The sequence below is a fragment of the Monodelphis domestica genome, chromosome 1 (genome assembly GCF_027887165.1).
Source record: "Monodelphis domestica isolate mMonDom1 chromosome 1, mMonDom1.pri, whole genome shotgun sequence".
Lineage (NCBI taxonomy): Eukaryota > Metazoa > Chordata > Mammalia > Didelphimorphia > Didelphidae > Monodelphis > Monodelphis domestica.
This window is the reverse complement of record NC_077227.1, coordinates 720,125,959-720,150,471: the sequence shown is the minus strand read 5'-3', so window position 1 is coordinate 720,150,471 and position 24,513 is coordinate 720,125,959. Positions and strand designations below refer to the sequence as shown.

Sequence of the window (24,513 nt, the reverse complement as noted above, 5' to 3'; positions counted from 1 at the left end):
ATTTGGTCATTACTTCACAAGTATGGGATTGGGCAGTGGAGCTACAAGGTGAGGTGACAATACTCAGCTACTACAACTTTGATCCAACTAGATTCAAAGGCATAGAACTTGAAAGTCTCCATAGCAGTTTTTTGAAAAAGGAAGGAGTTGGGTCAACTAAACACCAGCAATCTGCAACCTGTACTTTAAGAGGGACTAGAGCAGAGGGGAAGAAACTAAACAATATTTTCATAATCTTTAACCTCCATCTTACTCTTCCAATAAAAGTCTGTTGAAGGAAAGTCCACTCACACTGAACTAGTCAGATATCCATAGATGAAGGATGAAGACATAAAAATCTTGGGGATCTGTCCCTATTTTTGTGGCTGAAAGTTGAAATGACGACTCTCACCATTGGGTAGAAAATCCTCACTCACTCTGCAGGTGGTGATCTAGCAGGCTAGCTGTTGGGAGAATACTGAATAAACAGGATATGGATGGTCCCCAGGGCACAAAACCCAAAAAGTTTCTACTCATTTGGCCCCCATCCTGAAAATCTTGACTGAACTTTAAGATAAGGAAATCTTTCTCTCTTTCTTTTTCTCTTTCTCTGTCTTTATCTCTGTCTCTTTGTCTCACTGGCTCTCTCTAGCTCTGCCTCTCTGGCTCTCTGTAGGTGTGTTTCTCTCTTTTTTTCTCCCACTCCCTTTTCCTCTCTTCCCCAGTTGATAAAATATAAGAATAGAGGAATATCAAATGTCTCACCCTCAATAAGCATCTAATTTCAAAAGGTTATTTTCACTGCAGATTCAATCCAAGAAGTGATTACCAAAATACACTATCTTCAAACTACAGGAAATTGGGCCCTGTGAATTGTAAAACTGCTCAGACTCTACTTCAGGAGATTTGATTAAGCTATTCCCCATTTTTAATAGTGGAGGTGCTTGGTCAGGAATGTATTGAGAACTTTAAAATTACTCCACCCTACTCAGACAGTGCCTTAGGGGAAGATAAAGTTGCAAATTCCTGACTGAACAATGAAAAGTCCCCAACTCATACTTATAGTGAACCAAAAACTTTAAGCTAGGTCTATTTTTAGATCTAATACAAAAGAGTGCTAAATATCTATAAAGATTAAATGAATCACTAAAAGGCCAAGCAACTTACAAAAGGTAAGCTTAACAAAAGAGGTGTGAAGTACTCAATAGATTTTCTCTAACCAGAGGAGGTGAGAACAAAAGAAGATGTGAACTAAGAATGGGTAGTCCTGGGGGAAAGAGTCTACTGTGATTGGTAGATGTGAAAATTTAGGGGAGGTAACACAAGAGAAAATTTTCTTTAAAAGGAAGGGGAATTCGAAATTGAAGTTAGTTGGAGTTTGGAGTTAGTTTGGAGGAACTGTAGACTCTGAACTCAGTTTGAGAGTTGAGGAGTTCAGTGAAATACTGGAGGTTGCTTGAGAAGATCTTGTGGTGAGTGATAAAGACTGACTCTTTCTCCCTTAAGGCTCAGGCCTAGGCCAAATGGCCTAGGTCCTTTATACTATTTTCTCTCTCTCTCTCTCTCTCTCTCTCTCTCTCTCTCTCTCTCTCTCTCTCTCTCTCTCTCTCTCTCTCTCTCTCTCTCTCTCTCTCTCTCCTTCCCTTAATTCCTTCATTTATATTAATTAAAATCTCCATAAAACCCAGCTGACTTGGGTGTTTTCATATTTGGGAATTTTCCCATGGCAACCACTTAATTTTAGACTTTAAATCAAGACACTAAAATTTATCTTTACAGTTTGGCCAAAATCTTTATAGTTTTGGCAATTCACAGTTTGGCAAACCACATTTTCCTGGTTAAAGCCCTCAGGTCATGAACATCCCCAAACCTAGATAATTTATAGACTCTTTTTATCACTCACAAATATAGAATCACAGCCTCAACCTAGAAGCTGATGGGTTTTATTCCCTTTACTCTTTAACAATGCCCTGATGTTCACTCTGGCCCAACTTTTTCACCTATAGAATGATGTGGAAGGGTCTACAGAGGGGCCCAATATCTGGTAGAGAAAGGCAGAGTGACATAATGGGTAAAGTGTTGGACCTTGAATCCCAGGAGGACTGAGATGCCAATCCTGCTTCTAATACCTTAAATGGTATGCCTGACCATGTCACCTGACCTTTCTGGCCCTCAGTTTTAAGGAAAAGGCTGAGTATCAGATTGGTGAAAGTTGACAAAATAAGGAAAAGGCTGAGTATCAGATTGGTGAAAGTTGACAAAATAAGGGAAAGGCTGGTATCAGATTGGTGAAGTTGACAAATAAAAAAAATGAGAAATGTTGGAAGGGCTAAAGTAAAATAGGGAAATTAATGCACTATTGGGGAATTAATCACCTTTTGGTGAATTAAATTGGGAACCATATCCCAAAAGGTACTAAACCCTACACACTCTCTAAACAGCCATACCATTAGTAAGCCTATATACTGAAAAAAATAATAAAAGTCAGAGGGAAAGAGTCATGCATTGAAACATATTCAGAGCAGTTCATTTTGTGATGGCAACAAAGGAATACCTGTGGCATATCCATAAATTTGGGAATAGCTAGACAAATCATCATATATGCATTAAAAGGTATATTACTAAAATGTAATAAATGATGGAGACAATTTCAGACTGATTCAGAAGGAAGTGAACAGAACCAGGGGGAAAATCTATATAGAATCATAAGCATTTAAAAAATTAGATTGGGTTCCTGGACTGTTAATTTCCTTTGGAGCTCTAAATCTGTGAACCTATAATTTCTCCTGTTCTCCAAACTGTCCTTAGGCTAACCCTAGTAATGGCAAGAAGCAAAACCAGCTGATTCCCCAGGGAGAGATGACATTGACATCATGTGCTGCATACATGGCCTGCCCACTGGCTCATAGGCATCAAGGGAGGATAGTGGAATCATTGGGTCCCTGGGACAGTATCCCAGAACAGAAAACAAAACAATTGGAAAGAGACATTGGGGCATTTTCAACATAAAAATCCAGGAGGGCCTCTAAGTAGCAGAAGCCTCAGAGTTGGTGGGGTGAGGAAATGAATATCTAAAAAAGAGCTTTGTAGGAAAGCTTTATTTGGACATTGGCATGAACAGGACATTCCAGACTATTTTTTAACTTTTTGACAGGTTCACTAAAGAGTAATATTAAGTATAATGCTGTATTACAGAGTTTACCTAGATTTCAGTGAAGCCATGAGTTAAGTTTCTTACATAATACTGATAGAAAAGTAGAGAACTATGTACTAAGAACTGGTTCCATTAATGAAAAAAAATATTGTCTTCTGCATCTGAGGGACAAGTCTGCCAGAAATGATTTTTATTTGTTTCACATTATTTTGAATCTAAATAGTTTAAGATTAAAAATTAATGCACAATATGCCAAGTATTATATTTTATAAGGTTTATTAATAATAACTTGAAGTAGAGGAAAGTAATAGCCTTTACTAAAGAGGAACTTCCCAGACCATACACAAGGAGGAAGAAAGAGAGATTACAGAGAAGGTAGAGTTACACAAATTTATCTATACAGGCAAGGACACAACATGAGAACAGAAAGGAAAGGGATTCTGGGAAATGAACTCCATGTATACAAAATTCTATTAACACACATTTCTATTTAGGGAGGAAAATGGCCCAACTAGAAAAGTCATCTCAGACAAATTTGCAACACAAGACATTTTGGAGTAATGTGATTGGGAATATTAAACCAAGAACATTTCACAGTAGTAGTAGTAGTAGTCTCTCAGAAGCCGAGAATGACGTTTGTCTTTGTGCATGTGCACAAAGACACTTGTGCATGAAGATTTAAGTGGAAAAGTCGATGCACAGAGACAGTCCCACTCTCTCGGCATTGGAAGCCTGGGTCCAGTGGCACGAAAAGTCGTTACACCTGGAGACTTCCTCAGCTGCATTGGATGGTCGTGTTGTCTTTTGTGCTCCAACACGCCCTGAGCACTCCACAGTGCCTTGCTGCGTCGCCCTCTCAGCCGTTGAACCTTCTTGTTGGTTTCTTCCACCTGTTCCGCCAAAACAGTCTTCACATGCTGGGTGAGCAAAGCCCTGGTTCACCAGGGGTCCACGACGACCCGATGGCTACCCTCACAAGGTTTAGCCGGCCTGTCGAAACCGTTGCCCCGGATGTGGCCGCTGCCGCATGCTAGCAGCTACTGGGAGCCACAAGTGAGAGCTGGGTGTATAACAATGTTTAGGGATAACATTTTATTTCAGCTGAAGGAAGGGGAGCCCTTTGTCCAGGGATATTTCTTTCATGTCACACTTTCTCTTGAGCAATGGAGTAAATAATAGGGACTGAACATAGAGATTGTAAAAGAAAGGCTAAGCTAGACCTTATTTTGACATTTGCAGCTGCTGTGAGCCTAGGACTCAGGGGAAAACAGCTCTTCCTCTGAGTCAGGACTGAATGATATGGGAGGTTTTTGTTCAGGGCTGAAGCACTGTGTAGGAGGCCAGTTAGTGTCTTGACCACAGTAATAGATGGCAGCATCCTCAGCCTCCAGGCTGCTGATTGTGAGGGTGAAATCTGTCCCAGACCCACTTCCACTGAACCGAGGGGGAATCCCAGAGTGCAGATTGGAAACTCTGTAGATCAGTGCTTTAATACGATCTTGTTTCTGTTGGAACCAGTAGAGATAATTGTTCCCATCACTGTGTAAGAGGCTCTGACTGGCCTTGCACTTGATGGTGACTCTCTCTCCCAGAGACACAGACACAGAGGCTGGAGACTGAGTCAGAACAACTTCCCCTTGTGAATCTGAAATTAAAGAGACATTTGAGGTTAGAGAACCAAAAGAGTTTCTGCTCCTTTCCCAAGCTTGCCACAATTTTCTGAAATTTGAAATATATTAATTCATCACCAAAAAGTTCCTTTGTTCTGACAACTAAACCACTTCTCAAAGACTGTTCTGACTGAGAAAGAGAATGTACCAAAGCTCACATTGCAAAGAGCCTCTCCCATTCCCCCATCTTTCATATGCTCCTCCACACATTGTGATTCCTCACCTGCTAGCCAGAAAAGCAGGAGGCAGAAGACCTGAGTTAAGGATGCCATCTTCACACTGAGCTCTGTCCAGTGCTGATTCATTCCGGAACAGGACAGAGCTTTTAATAAAGATTTTGAACAGCAGGGAGGAGTTTAGGGGAAGAAGGAATGCAAAACAGCAAGTAAAAAGAGGAGCCCTCTCATGCTCAAGGCTCAGAATATTTGTAGGAGTTCTTCCCTCTGTGTTCCCTAGTAGAAATCAGACACACTCACAACCTTCAAAGAGTGAGTCTCCTTCAGGTGGTCAAAGAACAGAAACACAACATTGGCAATGCTGCTTTTCCCTTGAGGTCCTGCCTTTTCCAGGCCCTTCCATTTATTTTCCTGAAAAAAAAAAAATCTAAACTCTCCCTTCAGTTTTTTGCCCTAGAACATATATTATTTCATGTCACCACATCTTCTTTTGTCAAACCAACTAATTTCAACACCATTAAATAACAGTTCAACCTTAGGCAAATTCACTTAATTGGCCAAAACTCAGTTTCCTAATTTGTAAAATGGGGAGAAAATTATTGTATAACTTATAGTAAAATAATTTAGGAGTAAAATTACTTTGTAAGCTTCAAAGAGCTAGTAAAATATGAGTGATTATCCTTAGCATTTATTATCTCATTTTTCTCATCTCATTCTAATAAATTCAGACTGAGACAAGTAACTGTGCCATATTAACTCTTCCAATTTAATGTTCTGAAGATGAAAAAAATATTATTATTTTAGTTGAATTGAGGCATTAAGATATAAATTCATCTGGATTGCTGAAAGTAACTTTCAGACAATAATAATGATAGCTAATATTTATATAACCTTTTAAATATTTCAAAAATTATACATTAGCTTATCTATTCCCTATAATACTACTATATTTATTTTATGGATTATGAATTTAAAATAAATATAATTTATTTCACAGATCTCTTTTACAGATTTTGAAACTGAGGCTGAGAGAGAGCAAGTGACTTAACATGGACCACATAGCTAATAAATTACTTAAAGAAGATTGAAATTCAAGTCTTTTATCTCCCAATCCAAATCTCTATCTACTCCCCAACCCACAACATTAGAGGAGTATAGAATGATGGGAATTCTGTGTCTCACGATATTCCCAAATGCTTTTGATTTCTCTTATTAAGTCTCTTTGGCTTTTTATTCCATGTAGCTTGGAGATCATGAATTCCAGTTAGGATGTCCCTTATTAAATTGTGGTTCTGAAATTTTTATCCATCAGTGTTATGTCTAGATGAGGTTGGGATATAGTTTGCTCAGTGGTAATTCTCTAGTTGTAGGGCACGTTGAGACCACAAGGATATTTTGAGATACATATTTATAGAATGGGCACTGGTCATTTGTCAGTTTGTCAAGATTCTAGTATGTAGATTTAGGTACATAGCCAGGTCAGATATGAATGAATAAGTGCTACATTTTTTATAGGATACAGTCATTCCTTGTACTTTGTCTAACTGTTTGCCTAATCTTTGTTGACCATTTGGCAGATGCTGTTTGCCCAAAAACCCAGCACATGAGAAAGAATTACTCTTCTAGAGACTTTGACAACACAGTTCAATGCAGGGATTGAAAGCAAATTAAAAAAGAAGACAATTTAGAGTCAGATAATGGTGCAGTGACTAAAATACCTAATGTCAGGAAGAATCAATTCCTAAATTCCAATCTAGCCTCAGGCATTTACTAGCTGTGTGACCCAAGTTAAGTCACTTAACCCTGTTTGTTTCAGTTTCCTCTTCAGTAAATTGAGCTAGAAAAGGAAATGGCAAATCACTGCAATATCCCTGTCTTCCTGATTCTAGACTCAGCACTCAAATCATGACATTATCTAGCTGCTCCCAAGGTGATCTTCCTCAATGATTCACTACCATTCCCCCATCATACCCAATTTTTTGTCAAGGTATGTAAGTTTTTCTTTTGTTATCTCTCTTAAACAATCCCCCTAAACTCCTCTAATATTGCCCCCAATCTATTGCCTGGTTCTCATGTGCTTTCTCACCTGAAACATTGCAATAGCCTGCTGTTTAATCTGCCTGTCACAAGAATCTTCCTCACTACAATACATTCTTCACTTACCTAGGAAACAGATTTTCTTAACACAGGTCTGAGCATGTCACACCCCTCCTCAACAACCTTCACTGACTCCCTGTCAACTCCAGGATCAAACAGGAAATCCTCCATTTGGCATTCGAAGGTTTTCATGATTTAATCCACCCCACCCCATTTTTCTAGCCATCATATACTTTTCACTTCCTACAACATACTCTTCAGTCAAGTTACACTGGACTCCTTGCTCTTTCTCAATTTTTTTTACTGACCCTCAAGTTAGGAATGTCCTCCTTCCACTTCTCCATCTTTTGACAAGCCAAAAAAAAAGAGTCTGAACTAAAATCCTACCACAAAAAGAAGCCTTTCTTCATTCTTCTTAATTCTAATTCCTTTTCTCTGCTGATTCTTTCCTATTTATCAACTACATTACTTTGTGTACATAATTGTTTGCAAATTGTCTCCCCTAGAGGACTCTCAGTTCCTTGAAAACAGAGGGCTAGTCTTTTGTCTTTTACCTTTTTTTGTTTAGCATATAATTGTGCATGATAAATTCTGATTATTCTTTTGATTTCTTCTGGCTTTCTTATTTCATCTTTCTCAGTAGCTTTTTATCATATGGCATATCTTCCCTTATTATTATTCAAATTAACTAAGGGTTTATTAATTTCTTTAGTCTTTTCAAAGATGCAGCTTTAAGTTTTCTTTATATCTTATATGGCTCTTTTCTTTCCAATTTATTTGCTTCTAATTTTAATACTTCCTCTTTCATGCTTATTTTTATCTAATTGTTGTGTTTCTGATTTCTAAATGCATATTCAGTTCACCAATTCCCCCTTCTTTCTATTTTGTTGATGTATATTTCTTTGGCTATGGTTTTTCCCTGAGGACTACTTTATTCATATTGTAGAATTTTTGGTATGTTATTTCATCATTACTATTTTCTTGTACAAAGTTACTAATTATTTCTATGATTTCTTCTTTGAACAACTCATTATCTAGGACTGCATTATTAAATCTCCATTTATGTCTCCATCTTTTGTTTGTGGTTTTTAAACCAAAGACTATTTTTATGACATTATAGATTTATTAACTACTTCTGTTTTCTTACATTTCTTTGCAATACCTCTGGACCCTATTATATGGTTAATTTTTGTAAAAGCTCCTTGTGCTTTCTGAATAGCTAAATTCTTTTGCTGTATAACTTAGAAGTTCCTACCTTGCATAAGTTCCCACAGAAACTAGCTGCTTAATATTTTCCCTTTTTACCTTTCTCTTAGAGTTGTCTAAAACTGAGAAAGGGATATTAAAACTTTTATTTCCTATTGTATTCTAGTCTATAAAAATGTTGTAGCTTAAGTAATGTGTTCCTTATGAATTTAGAAGCTAAGGAATTCATAGTGTTTGTTGTCTAATTCCTTTCAATGTTATGGAGTTTCCTTATCACTTTTTCTTACTTGAGGGTTTGTTTTTATTCATCAGATAGTTTTGCAAATCTTTTTTTAATTCATTTAATACATAGCAAATTTTTCTTCTAATTTTTGCCTCTCTTTCTACCCTTTTTGTGAAGTAAAATTCCTCCATCCCTCAGCACCCCAGTGGTGGGACACAGGAGTCATAGAGTCACATGTCTGTTTGAGGATGTGACAGCCTGATAATGATTCAAACCCATTGGCCAGGGAGATCGAGGAGGAGTGATGTTTTGAAAAGCCAGTGAAGGAAGCAGAATCAGTCTCTTTGCTTCTGTGCCTATCTCTGGGCTGTTTTTCTCTGAGCTCTTACTTTATCTCGTGATCTCTGGCAAGCAAGAAGTTGGCTGCACTGGAGGATTAAATCATTCCCTAAAGCTAAAAATACTGAAAACCTATTTCTATTTTTCTCTCTTTATTAATAAATGCTTATGAATCTAGTAATAAGCTTCCAGATTAATTTTATTTATAACACCTTTAAACACTTAGTAGAGTGCCTGTAGGTTGTTAATAAATCTTTCTCAGTTGGGTATTATTATCCTATGCAGCCTAGGATGAGCCAAGTAATGAGCAAGAAAACTTGTTCCACATCTCAGTGCTCAGATCTCATAGTATCAAGGGCTGGAGCCCACATTGTCATATGACCTCAGATAAGAGGATGACAGATTACAAGGTGGAAGACCAATGACTTCATATTGTATATGAGGAATACGATACTCAGAGAGTGTATGTGACTTGCCCAGAGACATTCGTCCCTGAATCTTTTAAAGATAAAAAAAATGTTTTTACTTTCACTTGATACTTAAGAAATTCAAAACATCTTCCCCATGTATCATTCAGTTAACCCTAAAAACAACTGGTTAGTTTGATACAAACAGTAATATTACCCCCATTTTACAGATGGTAGAACTGTGGCTCTGAATACTGAAATGGACCAAAATGACACACACAGTCCAGGGTTCCTTCCATGTCCTGCAGCCTCCTGATCAGTGGAGTGAATAATAGGGACTAAAGGAATGGGTTCTAAGAGGAGAGATGAAATAAGTTTTATCTTGACCTGAGAAAACCAGTTGCTATCAACCCAAGACTCTGGGGAAAGAAGCTTGTCCCCAGAGCTCAGAGACTGAATGAATTGAGGAAGTTTTTGTTAGGGGCTGGAACACTGTGTGTAAGGCCAGCTAGTACCTTGCCCACAGAAGTAGTCTGCAACATCCTCAGACTCCAGATTGTTGATTGTGAGGGTGAAATCCGTCCCAGACCCACTGCCACTGAACCTAGAGGGAACCCCAGAGTGCAGATTGGAAATGCCATAGATCAGTGCTTTAATAGATTTTCCAGGTTTCTGTTGGAACCACTCTAGGTAAGTGTTCCCATCACTGTGTAAGAGGCTCTGACTGGCCTTGCACTTGATGGTGACTCTCTCTCCCAGAGACACAGGCAGGGAGGTAGGAGACTGGGTCAAAACAATTTCCCCTTCTGAACCTGAAATTAATAATGAGAAATTGGAGGTTAAAGAATCATCAGAAACAAGGAAAGCCTATTAAATTGAGGCAGAAAACAGCGCAGCTCAGATGACAAGAGCTCTCCCAACCTCCCATTCTTCTCCATAGTCTCCTTCCCACATTCTCTTTCCTCACCTGGGAGCCAGAGCAAGAGAAAGCAGAGGGGCTGAGCTGGGGAGGCCATCTCCACAGGGAACTCTGTCCAGTGCTGGACAGCACTGTGGATAGAGCTGATAAAGCAGCAGGGAGGAGTTTGGGGGAAGAATAAATGCAAAACAGCATGTAAAAGGGGAGCTTTATCACCTCTAAGGCTGAGAACCTTTTTCAGTAGCTTTTCCTCACATGTCCCTTGAGACAAATCAGATACACTTTCAGCCTTCAAACTCCAAGTCTCCCTTACATGGTCAAAGTGACAGAATTTCACTACATCTTTAAGGCCGTTTTTCCCCTGACACGCAGCCTTTCTCGTACAAGATATTTCCATCCTTTTTTTTTAATTTTTCCTTATAGTATTCAGGGAAAAATACAAATAAAAATACAAATAAAAAATACAAATAAAAATACAAATAAAAAATACAAAATATCCCTGAATGCTTATATCAAAAAATAGAGGAAATGCAGATCAATTAATTGGGCATGCAACTAAAAAAAACCTAAGAAATAAATTTAATCCCCAATTAAAGACTAAATTGGAAATACTAAAAATCAAAGGAGAAATTAATAAAATTGAAAGTAAAAAATCTAGGAGTTTATTTTATGGGGAGGGGGAAATAAGATAGAGCATTTGTTCATTTGTTTTTTTTTTTTGAAAGAAAGGAATCAAATTACCAATATCAAAAATGAAAAGGGTGATTACACCTCCAATGAAGAGAGAATTAAACCAACCATTAGGTGCTATTTTGCATATTATGTGACAAATCTAATAATATACATGAAATGAAAATGATTTACAAAAATATAAATTGCCTAGATTAACAAAAGTAGAATTAGAATACTTTTAAAAATCCCATCTGTTAAAAAGAAATTGAAGAAGCCATGAATGAACTCTCTAAGAAAAAATCCCCAAGGCCAGATGTAGTCATAAGTTAATTCTATCAAACTTTTAAATAATAATCCCAATATAATTAAGCTCAAATAAAACCTATTTGGTAAAAGAAGCAAAGAAAGAACCATACCAAATTTTTATGTCACAAATATAATGCTGTTAGCTAAACCAGGAAGACCAAAAACAAAGAAAATTACAGACCAATTTCCCTAATGAACTTTGATGCAAAAATCTTAAATACTAGAAAATTGGCAACAGCTATATATCTCAAGTATTATTTACTATGACTATACATAATTTATACCAGGAATACAAAGTTGATTTAATATTAGGAAAACCATCAGCATAATAGATCATACCAATAATCAAACTAACAGGAATCACATGAATATCTCAATAGATGCAGAAAAAGCCTTTAACAAAATAAAACACCCATTCCTATTAAAAACAGTAGAAAGCACAGGAATAAAAGGGCCTTTCCTCAAAATAATAAGTAACATTTATTTAAAACCATCAGCAAGTATCATCTACAGTGGGGATAATAGAACACTTCTCAATAAGATCAGGAGTGAAGCCAGGATGTGCAGTATCATCACTATTGTTTAATATTGTATTAAAAATTGTAAACCTCAAATTTCCAACATGTATAAGTCTAAGGAAATTTGAGGTTTACAAAATGCTAGCTTTAGCAATTAGAGAAAAAATAAAGTGAAAGTAGTCAGAAAGGGAATTAAACTATCACCCCTTGCAGATAATGTGATGTTATACATAGAGTCCTAGAAAATCAACTAAAAACTAGTGTGAAGTAGTCAATAACTTCATCAAAGTTGCAAGATACAAAATAAACCCACAGAAATCATCAGTATTTACATATATATGTATATATGTATATTTCCAACAAAACTCAGCTGCAAGAGTTAGAAAGAGAAACTCCATTTAAAAACACTCTAGACAGTACAAAATACCTGAAAACCTATTTACCAAGACAAACACAGGAATTCTAGGCACACAATTACAAAACACTTTTTACACAAATAAAGTTAGATCTAAATAATTGGAAAAACATTAATTCCTCATGGGTATGCTAAGTTAATATAATAAAATGAAAATTCTACTTAAATTAATTTATTTATTCAGTGCCATACAAATCAAACTAACAAAAAAAAAGTTGTTTTAAAGAACTAGAAAAAATAACAAAATTCATCTGGAAGAAAAAAAGATCAAGAATATCAAGGGAATTAATCAAAAAAATGTGACATATGATGGCCTAGCAGTACCAGATCTTTTTTTTTTAAACTTATCTTCTGTCTTAGAATCAATACTGTGTATTGGTTCCAAGGCATAAGAGTGGTAAAGTCCAAGCAATGGGGGTTAAGTGACTTGCCCAGGGTCACACAGCTAGAAAATATATGAGGCCAGAATTGAACCTAGGACATTTCATCTTTAGGACTGGCTCTTCATATACTGAGTTACCCAGATATCCCTGATACCAGATCTTAAGATATACTATAAAGCAATAATCATAAAAACAATCTGGTACTGGCTAAGAAACAGAAAGGTAGATCAATGGAGAAGATTGGGGTAAAAGACCTCAGCAATTTAGTGTTTGATAAACCCAAAGATCCCAGCCTTGGGGATAAGAACTCATTTTTTGACAAAAAAAAAAATTACTGGGAAAATTGGAAAAGAGCATGGGAGATTTAGTTTTAGATCAATGTACCAAGATAAAGTCAATATAGGTATATGATTTACACATAAAGAGTGATATTATAAGTAATTTGGGGAAACATAGAGTAATTTACCTGTCAGATCTATAAAGAATAGAAGGATTTATGACCAAACAAGAGAGAAAGAACATTACAAGATATAAAATGAATAATTTTGATTATATTAATTTAAAAAGGTTTTTTTACAAACAAAACCAATGCAACCAAGATTAGAAGGGAAGCAACAAGCATAGCTGTTATAACGAATTTCTCTGATAAAGATCTGATTTCTCAAATATGTAAAGAACTAAGTCAAATTTGTAATACAAATCATTTCCCAATTGATAAATGGTCAATGGATATGAATAGGCAGTGTTGAGATGAAGAAATCAAACTCATCGATAATCATATGAAAAAGTATTCTAAATATCTCTTGATAAGAGAAATGAAAATTAAAAGAATGCTGAGGTAACACCTCACACCTATCAGATTTGTCAATATGACAGAAAAGTAAAATGATTAATGTTAGAGACAAATTTGGGACACTAATGAATTGCTGGTGGAGTTGTGTATAAAATCCAACCTTTCTGGAGGACAATTTGGAATGATGCTCAAAAAGCTATAAAAGAATTGCATCCCCTTTGACCCAGCAATACCACTACTAGGTCTGTATCCCAAAGAGAATTTTAAAATGGGAAAGCACTTGTTTGGAAAAAATATTTATAGTTGCTCTATTTGTGGTGGCAAAGAATTGGAAACTAAAGGGATGTCCCTCAATTGTGGTACATGATAGTGATGGAATACTATCATGCTGTAAAGAATGATGAACAGGATTTCAGAATAGCTAAGATGACCTAAATCTCAGCAGAGTGCATTGAATTGTTGCAGTGTGCTTTGTGCAAGTCACTATTCTACTGATTATTATTTTATATTTGATATTCCATTGATAGAAAAAAACTGTGTAAGAATTGAAATAATATTTCTACCCAAATATATATTTTATAAAGTTTATTAGAAAGGGTAGATAATCATTCTTCTAAGTAACCTGACCATGAGGTGCCTAACCTGCAAGTCTCTTCCTCCTTCCCTCTTACCTTCCTCCTCTCTCCCCACATTCATTCCAAAGGCCCAAAAGCCCCATTAAAGACCTTTCCCTCAATTTTTATTTACATGCAGCACGTTCAGGGGCCCTAAACCTGGTGCAACTGTGTTATGTCAGGAATGTTTGATGAACAAGTCAAGCTTCTCAGGAGGGGAAGGAGATGGACTTCCTTGACCCAATTCCCCCCATGATCCTTTGGGAGATGAGGCTCCCCATTGGATAATTTAAATATAACTATCTTATGACTCTAAATACTTTCTAGCTAAAAGTACATTCAATACTGCATTTTTCTAAGAGGAAGTTAAAATAGATAGATAAGAGAGTAAAATACAAAACCTGATTGATAGACGCATTGACGAAATGCCAATTAGGGGGCAGTTCCCTTTGGTATAATAGTTTACATTCAGAACAAGTATGTTCAACCCCCTTTAATTCAGTTCATATATCCCAAATTTCAGTCTGGATCTTTTCATACACTGTGTGGCTTCTTCAGGCAATTTTACAACACCTTCTCCAAAAAGGATCCACATTCCTAATTTGAAGTGTTCACGAGGTTCTATTCCTGAAATTTCTCCAAAAAATTTTAAACCTTGGATTTTAGGATAATTACACACTACCCCCTGAGGAGAGTGTTGACAAACACCAGAATAACACTGGGATACATGACTGAGTTATGAAGTAGATGAAACAATTGTCAAAAGAAAAAAAATCACCCAAAAAATCCAAAATAAATGAATAAAAATTAAATTATGTATAAAAATAATAAGTACTGAAAGGATAAAAAAATAAAAAAATAAAATCTTACATGTATAAAATTCTGAGTAAAATAAAATAATGAACCTGTAACAGATTCTTGAATCGAAGCAAGGACCAAGTAAAGTGACTTATGTCTCACAAGCCCATAGGACAATAACAGCAATACAGTACTTTACCCATTTGCAGCCAGGACTACAGAAAATTGCCAAACTATAAAAGAGAAAGGACTAAGTTTCAGCAGCAAATGGGAAAAATTATTCCCTGGTCTGATTGTACCTTCACTGTCAGAGATAAAGGGAGCCAGGATGATAGCCAACCTGAGGTACTTAACTCAGAATATTGCACATGGAGTGTGGTACAAGGGAGTCCTGCATCTTAACATATGTCAAGCACTGCAACCTTGCTTCTCACTCTAGTTTCAAGTCCTTTTGTATTGGTATAGAAGTTCAACAATCATTCCTGGATTAGGTTTGATCCTTTTTGACCTTGTGCTACTTGGCACTGTAGAGTGGCTCTTTGTTCCCTTCTCATGGAATCAGACATAATCTTTTAACAAAGTCCAATAACATTTGTCAATTAATGGCAAGTTTCCATAGTCTAAACCTTTTGGGTATGCAAAATTACAAGTCCTAAAAGATACTGAAAACTTATACTGTAAACTTTGTCCTTCAAGAAAAAAAAAACATTAAAATTGATTTCACATACTTCAAGTATCACCAAGGTTAAGGAAAAAAGGAAAAAATCAAATATCCTATTACAAACATAAAGTGAAAAAAATAATTTTAAAAAATCATAATTTCACAGTTCACATTCCATGTGACAATGTGTTAGTCAAGCTGAGGCACAATACAAAAGGTGCTCACTCAAAAATGAAATTTATATCCCTCTTAACTTGACCAGGATCCACAGTGTGAGTATACATAATTTTTTCACCATGTAAAAGCCTTTTAAAAGCAGAAGTACAACAACTATTACATATTCTAAGAAGTACCAAAATCCCCCAAATCATAAAACCCCTTTAATGATAACTGCAAATAAACCTATTACTTGCAGCCATAAGACGTTCCACCAGCTATTATTAGGATTCACATGACTTGTGGTGTGACATGTAAAAAAATTTTGAAATTATGAATACTTGTCACAAGTTCTACAGATTTAGCAAACCTTTCAACTGTGGCAAAGATATTATTAAAAGAATATTATTACCATTATTCCAAAATTTGATGGGAGAGAAACTCAGAAAAACCTATATACAATTGACAAAAAAATACAAATATAAGAAATCCATTTCAAAGCTACAAGGTTTCACAGGAAAAATCAGTCCCACCAGCTGGATGAGATTATAACACATCACAGGGTAACTAAGCCACTTGGGCACCTCCCTCCCTCTTGGTATGAGACTATAATAGTATAATAGAACTCTCTCCAATATGTCCCACCATTTTCACATGGAGCTGAGGACTAAAAAATGAAAATCACTGCAGATATGTCATTCATTACATTTACAATAAATGCAGAGAAGGAAAAACAAAACAATGCCATTTCACTCTACTTCAACTACAAATGGACCCTTACCTCTTGTTACAAACAACTCAAGAGACAAGCAAATAAATGATCAGTCAGAGGTAGGGATGCTCCCACAAATCTGAAAATCACTTTTGAAGGCCCATTAAAATAAATTTAAATTATTATACGATTAAATTCTCCAAAATGTGTATACAGGTTGAAACCAATGTGATGGAGTCCATTCATCATCTCTGTGTGACAAGTAACAAAGTCAAAAAAGGAACAAAATGCTTTTTATGGGCTTTTACAATGATATTCTTCAGTACAATCAAAGTCATAGGGGAGGTACAAATAAAGACAATGCAACAGAAAATTTCAATTTTGATAACTTATGAAGTGGTTAACAGTAAATTACATACATCTTGAAGTTAGAAATGAGTTACAAAGACGTCTTCCTTCTGGGGAGGAGAACAAACTGAAACAGTTAACATCAATAAAGCAATGAGGTCTGAAAAGGCCTAACAATTCACCTCCAGACTCTGAGGTTCCTTCCCCTCCCAAGTACCATCGGTCATCACAAGTTCTTTGTCCACACCTCTGTGGTCCCCATATTGAGGGGAGTTCCTGCACAGAGTACAGATGTTTGGGTGTGAGTTTTGATTTGCCTCATTCGAATAACTATTCCTCCTATCAATATCACTATTCCTGAAACTTCTATTCCTATTTTCCTGATTTCTCTTCTTACAATTCATAATTACATGACCCAATCTTCCACAAAAATAACATGTTAGTAGTTGTTTTGTGGATTCTTGTAAGGGAGCTATGATCTTTCCTTGCTTTATTTTTCCAACTGTTTCAGTGAATCCATTTATTTCCTTCCTCAATGTCTCTACTAAAGTAGCATTCTCTTTATCCTTCTCACCCTGTTTAGAATTCAATTTCTTTATTTCCTTCCTTAATGCTTCTACTAAATCAGTATTCTCCTTCTCCTTTACCTTATATCCCTCAAAAGCATAAACTGCCACTCTTTTTAAGTATTCAAGGTCCATAGTAGGCCAATTTGGACAGCTAGTCATAAAATAATCCCTAACTACCTTACAACTGTTTTTTACAACTTGTATTCTGATTCATCTAACATCCCTTTCCCTATCAAGATCAAGATCAATATATCTCCCACCCAGCTCAATAAGTCTGTCCATAAACTGAGAGTGGTTTTTATTTTCTTCTTGCTTAACATTTTTAAATTTATTCCATGTACCAGGACTATCAAAACAGGCTTCCATAGCTTTTATCAATGCATTTCAGTTGCACTCCTTTAATCCTCTAACACCTTACCTAAAACTACAGTCATATCCTCATCTTGGAAGCTTCTGGGTTTTTATTTCCTTTACTATTTATCCTCATTCCTGATGTTCTCTCTGGTTTGACTTTTTCAGCAGCAAAACAATGTGAAAGGGTCTATATAAAGGCCCAAGATATGATAGAGATAAGTAGGTGGCAAAGCAGGTGGTGCTGGACCTAGAGTCCTAGTTGAACCTGGGTCGCAATCCTTCTTCTAATGCCTAATAATTGTGTAACTCTTGTTATGTCACCTGACTTCTATGACCTTCTGTTTTCTCATCTCTGAAAGGAAAGTCTGGCATTAGATTGCTGATGTTGACCAAAAAAATTAAAATGACAAAAGTTGGAGGGACTATAGGGGAAAAGACCAATTAATACGCTATTAGGCTCACCTTGGAAGGCAATTTAGAACTGTGCCCCAAAAGGTACTAAACTCTGAATATTCTTTGGATTAGCAATATCATTACTAGACCTATATCTTAAAAAGATAAAAAGACATAGGAAAATATCCATATGTACACATATATTCAGAGTAAATCACTTTGTGGTGGCAACAAACTGGATACTTAGAGTATATTCATAAATTTAAGAATGGCTAAATAAATTAAAATATATGAATTAAAAGGAATAATGCTGAACCGAAAGAAATGACTGAGGTAATTCCAGACAAACTTTGGAAGAGTCTATGAACTGATTCAGAGCAAAGTGAGCAAAACCAGGAGAAATATTTATATAGGAACATTATAAATGACAGGGGTTGGATTCTTTGATAGCTAATATCATTTTGGCCTCCAAATCTATGATCCTATAGATTATAGATTTGGAGGTTTCCCTGTTCTCCAAACTATCCTTAAACTAACCTTAGAAATGGCAAACAGAAAAAAAAATGATCCCCCTGAAAAATGACATTGGCAATTATGTCCAGCTTAGATAGCCTTCCCACTGGCTCAAAGTCATCAAGGGATGATAATGCAATCCTTATGTCCCTGGAACAGGATCCCCAAACAAAGAACAATAGTATGGAAAGGAGACATTGGGACATTTTAAGAACAAAAACCCAGGAGAGCCTGTAAGTAACTTGGGGGTCAGAGTTGGGGAGAGGAAAATAGACATGAATAGGACATGCCAAGCAATCTTTTTTTTTTACCTTTTTGCAGGATCACTAAAGTGTTACATTAAGGGTAATACTGCATCACAAAAGTTACCTGGATTTCAGAAAAAAGCAAGAGGTTAAGTTTCTCACACTATTCTCCTGAAAAAAAGGAGGAGCTGTGAGCTCAATAGTTCCATTAAAGAAAAGAAATTAACATGGCACTCTGCATTATAGGTGCAAGTCTGCCAGAAATTATTTTTATTCACTTAATATTATTTTATGTCTAAGTATTTCTACTTAGAAAAAAAACATGCAAACCAGAGAAGTTTCCTCAGGCATTCCCCCAACATTTACTGTAGTTTTCCCTTTCCCCTTCTAAAGTTCTCTATTATGGCTGAGGAAACCACCATCCCATCATTTTCTCTAGGTTGTGGACCTAATAATAAGAGCTAGCATTTATATAGCCCTCATTCTCTGCCAGGACATGTGCTCTGTACATTTATAATTATTAATATCATCTAATCCTCACATAACCTATGTGGATAAATAGTACTTTTATGCCCATTTTACAGATGAGGAAAGTGAGGTAAACAGAGGTAAGATGATTTGCCTAAGGTCACGCAGCTAGGAAGTGTCTGAGGGTGGTTTTTGACTCAAGTGTTCGTGACTTTAGGTCCAAAACTCAAATGACTACAGCATCTTGTTTCCTCAAAGAATATCTTCCTCAACTATTCATTACCACTCACTGTGAACCTTAAAAATTCTCAGACCCTACTTCATAAGGTTGGATTGTGAACCTTAAAAATTCTCAGACCCTACTTCATAAGGTTGGGTTAAGACCATTCCCCATTGGAACCATTCCCCATTTGGGCAGTGAAGGTACTTGATCAGGAATATGAGAACTCTACTTCACCATACTTAAGCATGCCTTAGGGGAAGATAAAGTTGTAAACTCTTTGCTGAACAATGAAAAGTACTTAAACCCATACTTATAGTAAGACAAAAAGTTCTTAAGCTGTGCCTATTTTTAGGACTAATACAAAAGGGTGCTAAGTACCTATAAAAGTCAGGCAACTTGTGAACTTACAAGGAGCAAAGAGATGAGAACTTACTCAGAGATTCTAGTCTACTCAGGTGTGAATTACTCAAAAGATTAGTCTACTCAGGTGTGAACTAGAATGGTCTGTCCTTTGAAAAATGTCTACTGTGATTGGTAGATGGGAGAACGTAGGGGAGGTGACAGGAGAAAATTCCCTTTATAAGGAGATGAAAATCTGAGCTCGAAAAACAGTCTCTTAAGACAGTCTCTTGAAGACAGTCTGAGGGAGGCTGACTCTGGCTGGAACTCCTTCTGAGGAGACTCTGTCCCTCTGAATCCTCGCTTGGGAAGATCTTGTGATGAGTGATAAAAGACTGACTGATCCCTCTCTTCCTAGGCTGGCTGGTATAGCCCTTTTCTCATTATTTCCTTTTTTCCTCTCTTTCTCTCTTTCTTTAACTCCTCATTGTATTAATTAAAATCTCTATAAAACCCAGCTGACTTGGGTTTATTGAATAATTGGGAATTTTTCCCTAGCGACCACCTCATATATTGATTTAAAAACAAAACACTGTAGTGAAAACATATTTTCTGTGGACACAACTTACTCATCCACTCTTATATCTACTCTTCCACTATTTTAATCACTACAGTTTATGGCCTCAACTATTTTAATTATTACAGTTTATGACAACCAACTATTTTAACTCTTACATCACCCAACATATCCAATTTGTTGCCAAAATCATGTCAATTATATCTTTGCAACATCTCTTGAATATATTCCCTTTTCACCTCTGATATTGCCACCAACCTATTGCCTGAGCCATATCTCCTCTCACCTGAACCACTGCAGTAGCCTGTTAGTTGGTCGGCCTGCTACAAGTATCATCTTCATGGAAGTACATTCTTCAGACACTTGCAAAAGTGATTTTCCTAAAGCACAGGTCTAAGCATGTCATACTCCTACTCAACAATCTCCAGTGGCTCCCTCTCACCTCCAGGATCATATAAAAAATCCTTTTTGACGTTCAAAGAGTTTCAAGATCTAACTCACCCTAACTTTCCAGCTTCATATGTTTTACACTCTGAATATGCTTTTATTCCAGTGACATTGGACTCTTTGATCGTCCTCAAAGCATTTTTTTCTGATTGACTTCCATGCTTGGATTGCTCTCTCTCCTGGTCTCTCCCTTCTGGCAACCCAAAAGTCCCAGGTAAAATCCCATCTTCTACAAGAAGCTTTTTCTAATTCCCATTAATTGTAGTTACTTCACTTTGTTGATTATTTCTTATTTATCCTCTACATTAATTTATGTATAGAGTTGTTTGTACATGGTCTGCCCAATGAAAGTATAAGCTCCTTGAAAACAAGGACTGCATTCTGTCTTTTTTTTTCCTTTAGCATATAATTGTGCATATGTCCTTTCTTTGTTCTTTTTATTTCTCCTGGTTTTGTTATTTCATCATCCACACTTCCTATTTTATCACATTGAGTTTCTACTCACTTATTTTTATTCAGATCAGCTAAATATTTGTCAATTTTATTAGTCTTTTAAAAGAATCACCTTTTAGTTTTATTGTTCCTTTTTATGGCTCTTTTCTTTCTGATTCATCTATTTGCATCTAAATTTTAATATCTCTTTCATGCTTATTTTATGTTTCTTTATTAGTTGGGTTTCTAATTTCCAAATGCATATTCAGCTTTTTAATTATTTTACCCTGTTTTGATAAAGTATATTTGTAAGGATCTGGTTTTCCCCCAAGGGCTACTTAAGCTATCTCCCAAAAAGTATGGAATGTTTTTTTTTTCATCACTACTATTTTCTCTTACATCATTATTAATTATTTTTATGATTTCTTCTTTGAACCACTCATTATTTAGGATAGCATTATTAAGTCTCCATTTGGGTGTCTAAGAACTACTATTCTTATGACATTATGGTCAATAAAGGATGCTTTAACTACTTCTGTTTTTTTCATCGTTGTTTGCAATATCTCTCTTCCCTAGTATATAGGGTCAATTTTTGTAAAAGTTTTTGCTGTACTATTTAGAAGATCACATAAGACTTTGAACTCTAGTTCCTCCAACAATTTGTTCAGTTCCACATTTTCCCTATTGGTAAACTTTTTGTTATACTTGTCCAATATGTATGTGTCTTCTTGTAGTTCAGATGTTTCCTTTATGTATTTGGATACCAAAGCATTTAGAGTATGCTCATTTCTAATATTTCTTTGTTGTCTATGATTCATTATAATTTAATGTAATTCTTTTACTTATGTCTTTCTTTTTAATGTTTATTTTTGCTTTGTCAGTGTCAGAATTGGAATAATATTTCTACCCAGATATATGTTTTATAAAGTTTATTAGCAAGGGGTAGACAATTATTTCTAAGTAGCCTGAACATGTGATCCCTAGCCTGCCAGTCTCTTTCCTCTTTTCCCCCTTCACCTGCCTCCTCTGTTCTCTTCTCAGTTCTTCCCCAATTCTCTTCAATTCTCCCTCTCAGAAGCCCAAAGCTTTGACTTTTATTGACTTACCAAACCTATGCAGACTCAAACCTGGCTCAACTATGCTATGTCAGGAATGGTTGATAGACAGGTAAAGTTACTCAAGAAGGTGAGGGGATGAGCTTCATTGACACAAGTGATCCTTTGGGAGACCCATCTCCCCAATGAATCATTTAAACATAACTATTTTATAAATCTAAATACCTTCTAGCTAAAAGTGAATACAATATTACATTTTTCTAAGATGAAGTTACAATAGGTAGATAAGAGACTAAAATAAAAAACCTGATTGATAGATGCATTGACAAAATGCCAATTAGGGGGCAGTTCCCTTTGGTATAATAGTTTATATTCAGAACAAGTATGTTCAACCCCCTTCAATTCAGTTCATTATATCCCATTATATTCCAAATTTCAGTCTAGATCTTTTCATGCACTGTGTAGCTTCTTCAGGCATCTTTACAGCACCTCCTCCAAAAGGATTTACTGATTTTGGGGTGTTGGAAAGTTTCTTTTCCTGAGATTTCTCCAAATAATTTTGAATCTTGGATTTTTAGGATAATTACACAATCCCCCCTGAGGAGGGTGTTGACATACATCAAAATCACACTGGGATACATGACTGAGTTATGAGGCATATGAAACAATAATCAAAAGAAAAAAAAACACCCAAAAAACTCCAAATAAAGAGTAAAAATTTATGAAACTGTATAAAAATAATAATAAGTACAGAAATGATAAAAAAATAAAAACCTTATGTGTATAAAATTCTGAGTAAAAAATAATAAACCTGTAACAGGTTCTTGAATCACAGGCAAGACTCAATTAGAGTGACTTATGTCCCACAAGTATGTAGGACAATAGTAGAATTACAGCACTTCACCCATTTGCAGCCAGGACAATAGAAAATTGCCAAACTATAAGAGAGAAAAGACCAAGATTCAGCAACAAATGGGAAAATTCATTCCCTGGTCTGATTGTACCTTCACTGTCAGAGATAGAGGGAGCCAGGATGATAGCTGACCTGAGATACTTGACTCAAAGTATGTTTCAAGGGAGTCCTGCATCTTAACATATGTCAAGCACTGCAACCTTGATTCTCACTCTAAGTTCAAGTCCTTTTGTATTGGCCTAGAAGTTCAACAATCCTCCCTGGATTGGGTTTGGTCCTTTTTGACCCCATGCTACTTAGCACTGTATATTGACTCTTTTGTTCCCTTCACCTGGAATAAGACATAATCTTTTAACAAATTCCCATAACATTTATCAATATATGGCAGGTTTCCATAGTCGAAAGCCTTCTGGGAATACATATTACTAGAGCTAACAAATACTGCAAACTTACACTGTAAACTTTATCCTTCAAGTAAAAAAAAACATTACTACTGATTTCATGTACTTCAAGTATTACCAAGATTAGGAAAAAAGAAAGAAAAAAATCAAATATCCTATTAAAACAAAAATAGAAAAAAATAATTTTTAAAAAATCATAATTTCATAGTTCACATTCCATGTGACAGTGTGTTAGTCAAGCTGAGGCACAACACAAAAGGTGCTCACTCAGAAATGAAATTTATATCCTCTTAACTTGGCCACAATCCACAGTGTGAGTGTACATAATTTTTTCACCAGGTAAAAGCTTCTTAAAAGCAGTAGTACTACAATGAATACAGATTCTAAAAAGTACCAAAATCCTCAAAATTATAAGAGCCCATTTAAGGATAACTGCAAACAAACCTGTTCCTTGCAGCCATGAGAGGTTCCAACAGCTATCATTAGGATTCACATAGGTCTCTATAGCTACTTGTTGTGTGTCATTAAAAAGCTTCTGAAGCTAATGGATATTTGTCACAAGTTCTCCAGACCTATTTACATAAGAACAGCAAGACTGATTAATAAATGCACAAGCACCTCCTGATGTGGCAGTGAGCATGATGAGGGCTAGTCAATTTTGTAAGACTGTTTTTGCTAAAAAGTCAATCTCTTCCTGCAGATAAGAGATGGCTATAGTGGTTTGAGAGATGGCTTGAGCTGTGTCTTGAGCCAATCTTTCAACCTCAGCTGAGATATTCCTAACAGAGTCTTTCACTGCCATCGTTCCAAAATTTGGTGAGAGAGAAAACCAGAAAAACCTCTGTACTGGGGATGAAGAATTACAAATATAAGAAATCCATTTCAAAACTACTAGACTTCACAGAAAAATCATTCCCACCTACTGGATGAGATTAAAATACATAACAGGGTAACTAAGCCACTTGGGCATGTCCCTCCCTTTTGGTATGAGTATATAATAGTGTACAAGAACTGTCTCCAATATGCCCCACCCATTTT

The 24,513-nt window shown here is 36.0% G+C and overlaps 1 protein-coding gene across 1 annotated transcript; it reads right to left on the bottom strand.

Annotated features, from left to right (window-relative positions):
* Nucleotides 1–4,383: 4,383 nt before the first annotated feature.
* On the bottom strand, nt 4,384–10,267 carry LOC130457421 (immunoglobulin kappa light chain-like). Its single transcript, XM_056818608.1, has 3 exons — nt 10,219–10,267; nt 9,767–10,063; nt 4,384–4,778 (listed from the first exon to the last, which is right to left on the bottom strand). Exons 1-3 carry the CDS (start codon nt 10,265–10,267, stop codon nt 4,384–4,386), a joined length of 741 nt encoding a protein of 246 aa, XP_056674586.1.
* Between the last annotated feature and the right edge of the window lie 14,246 nt (nt 10,268–24,513).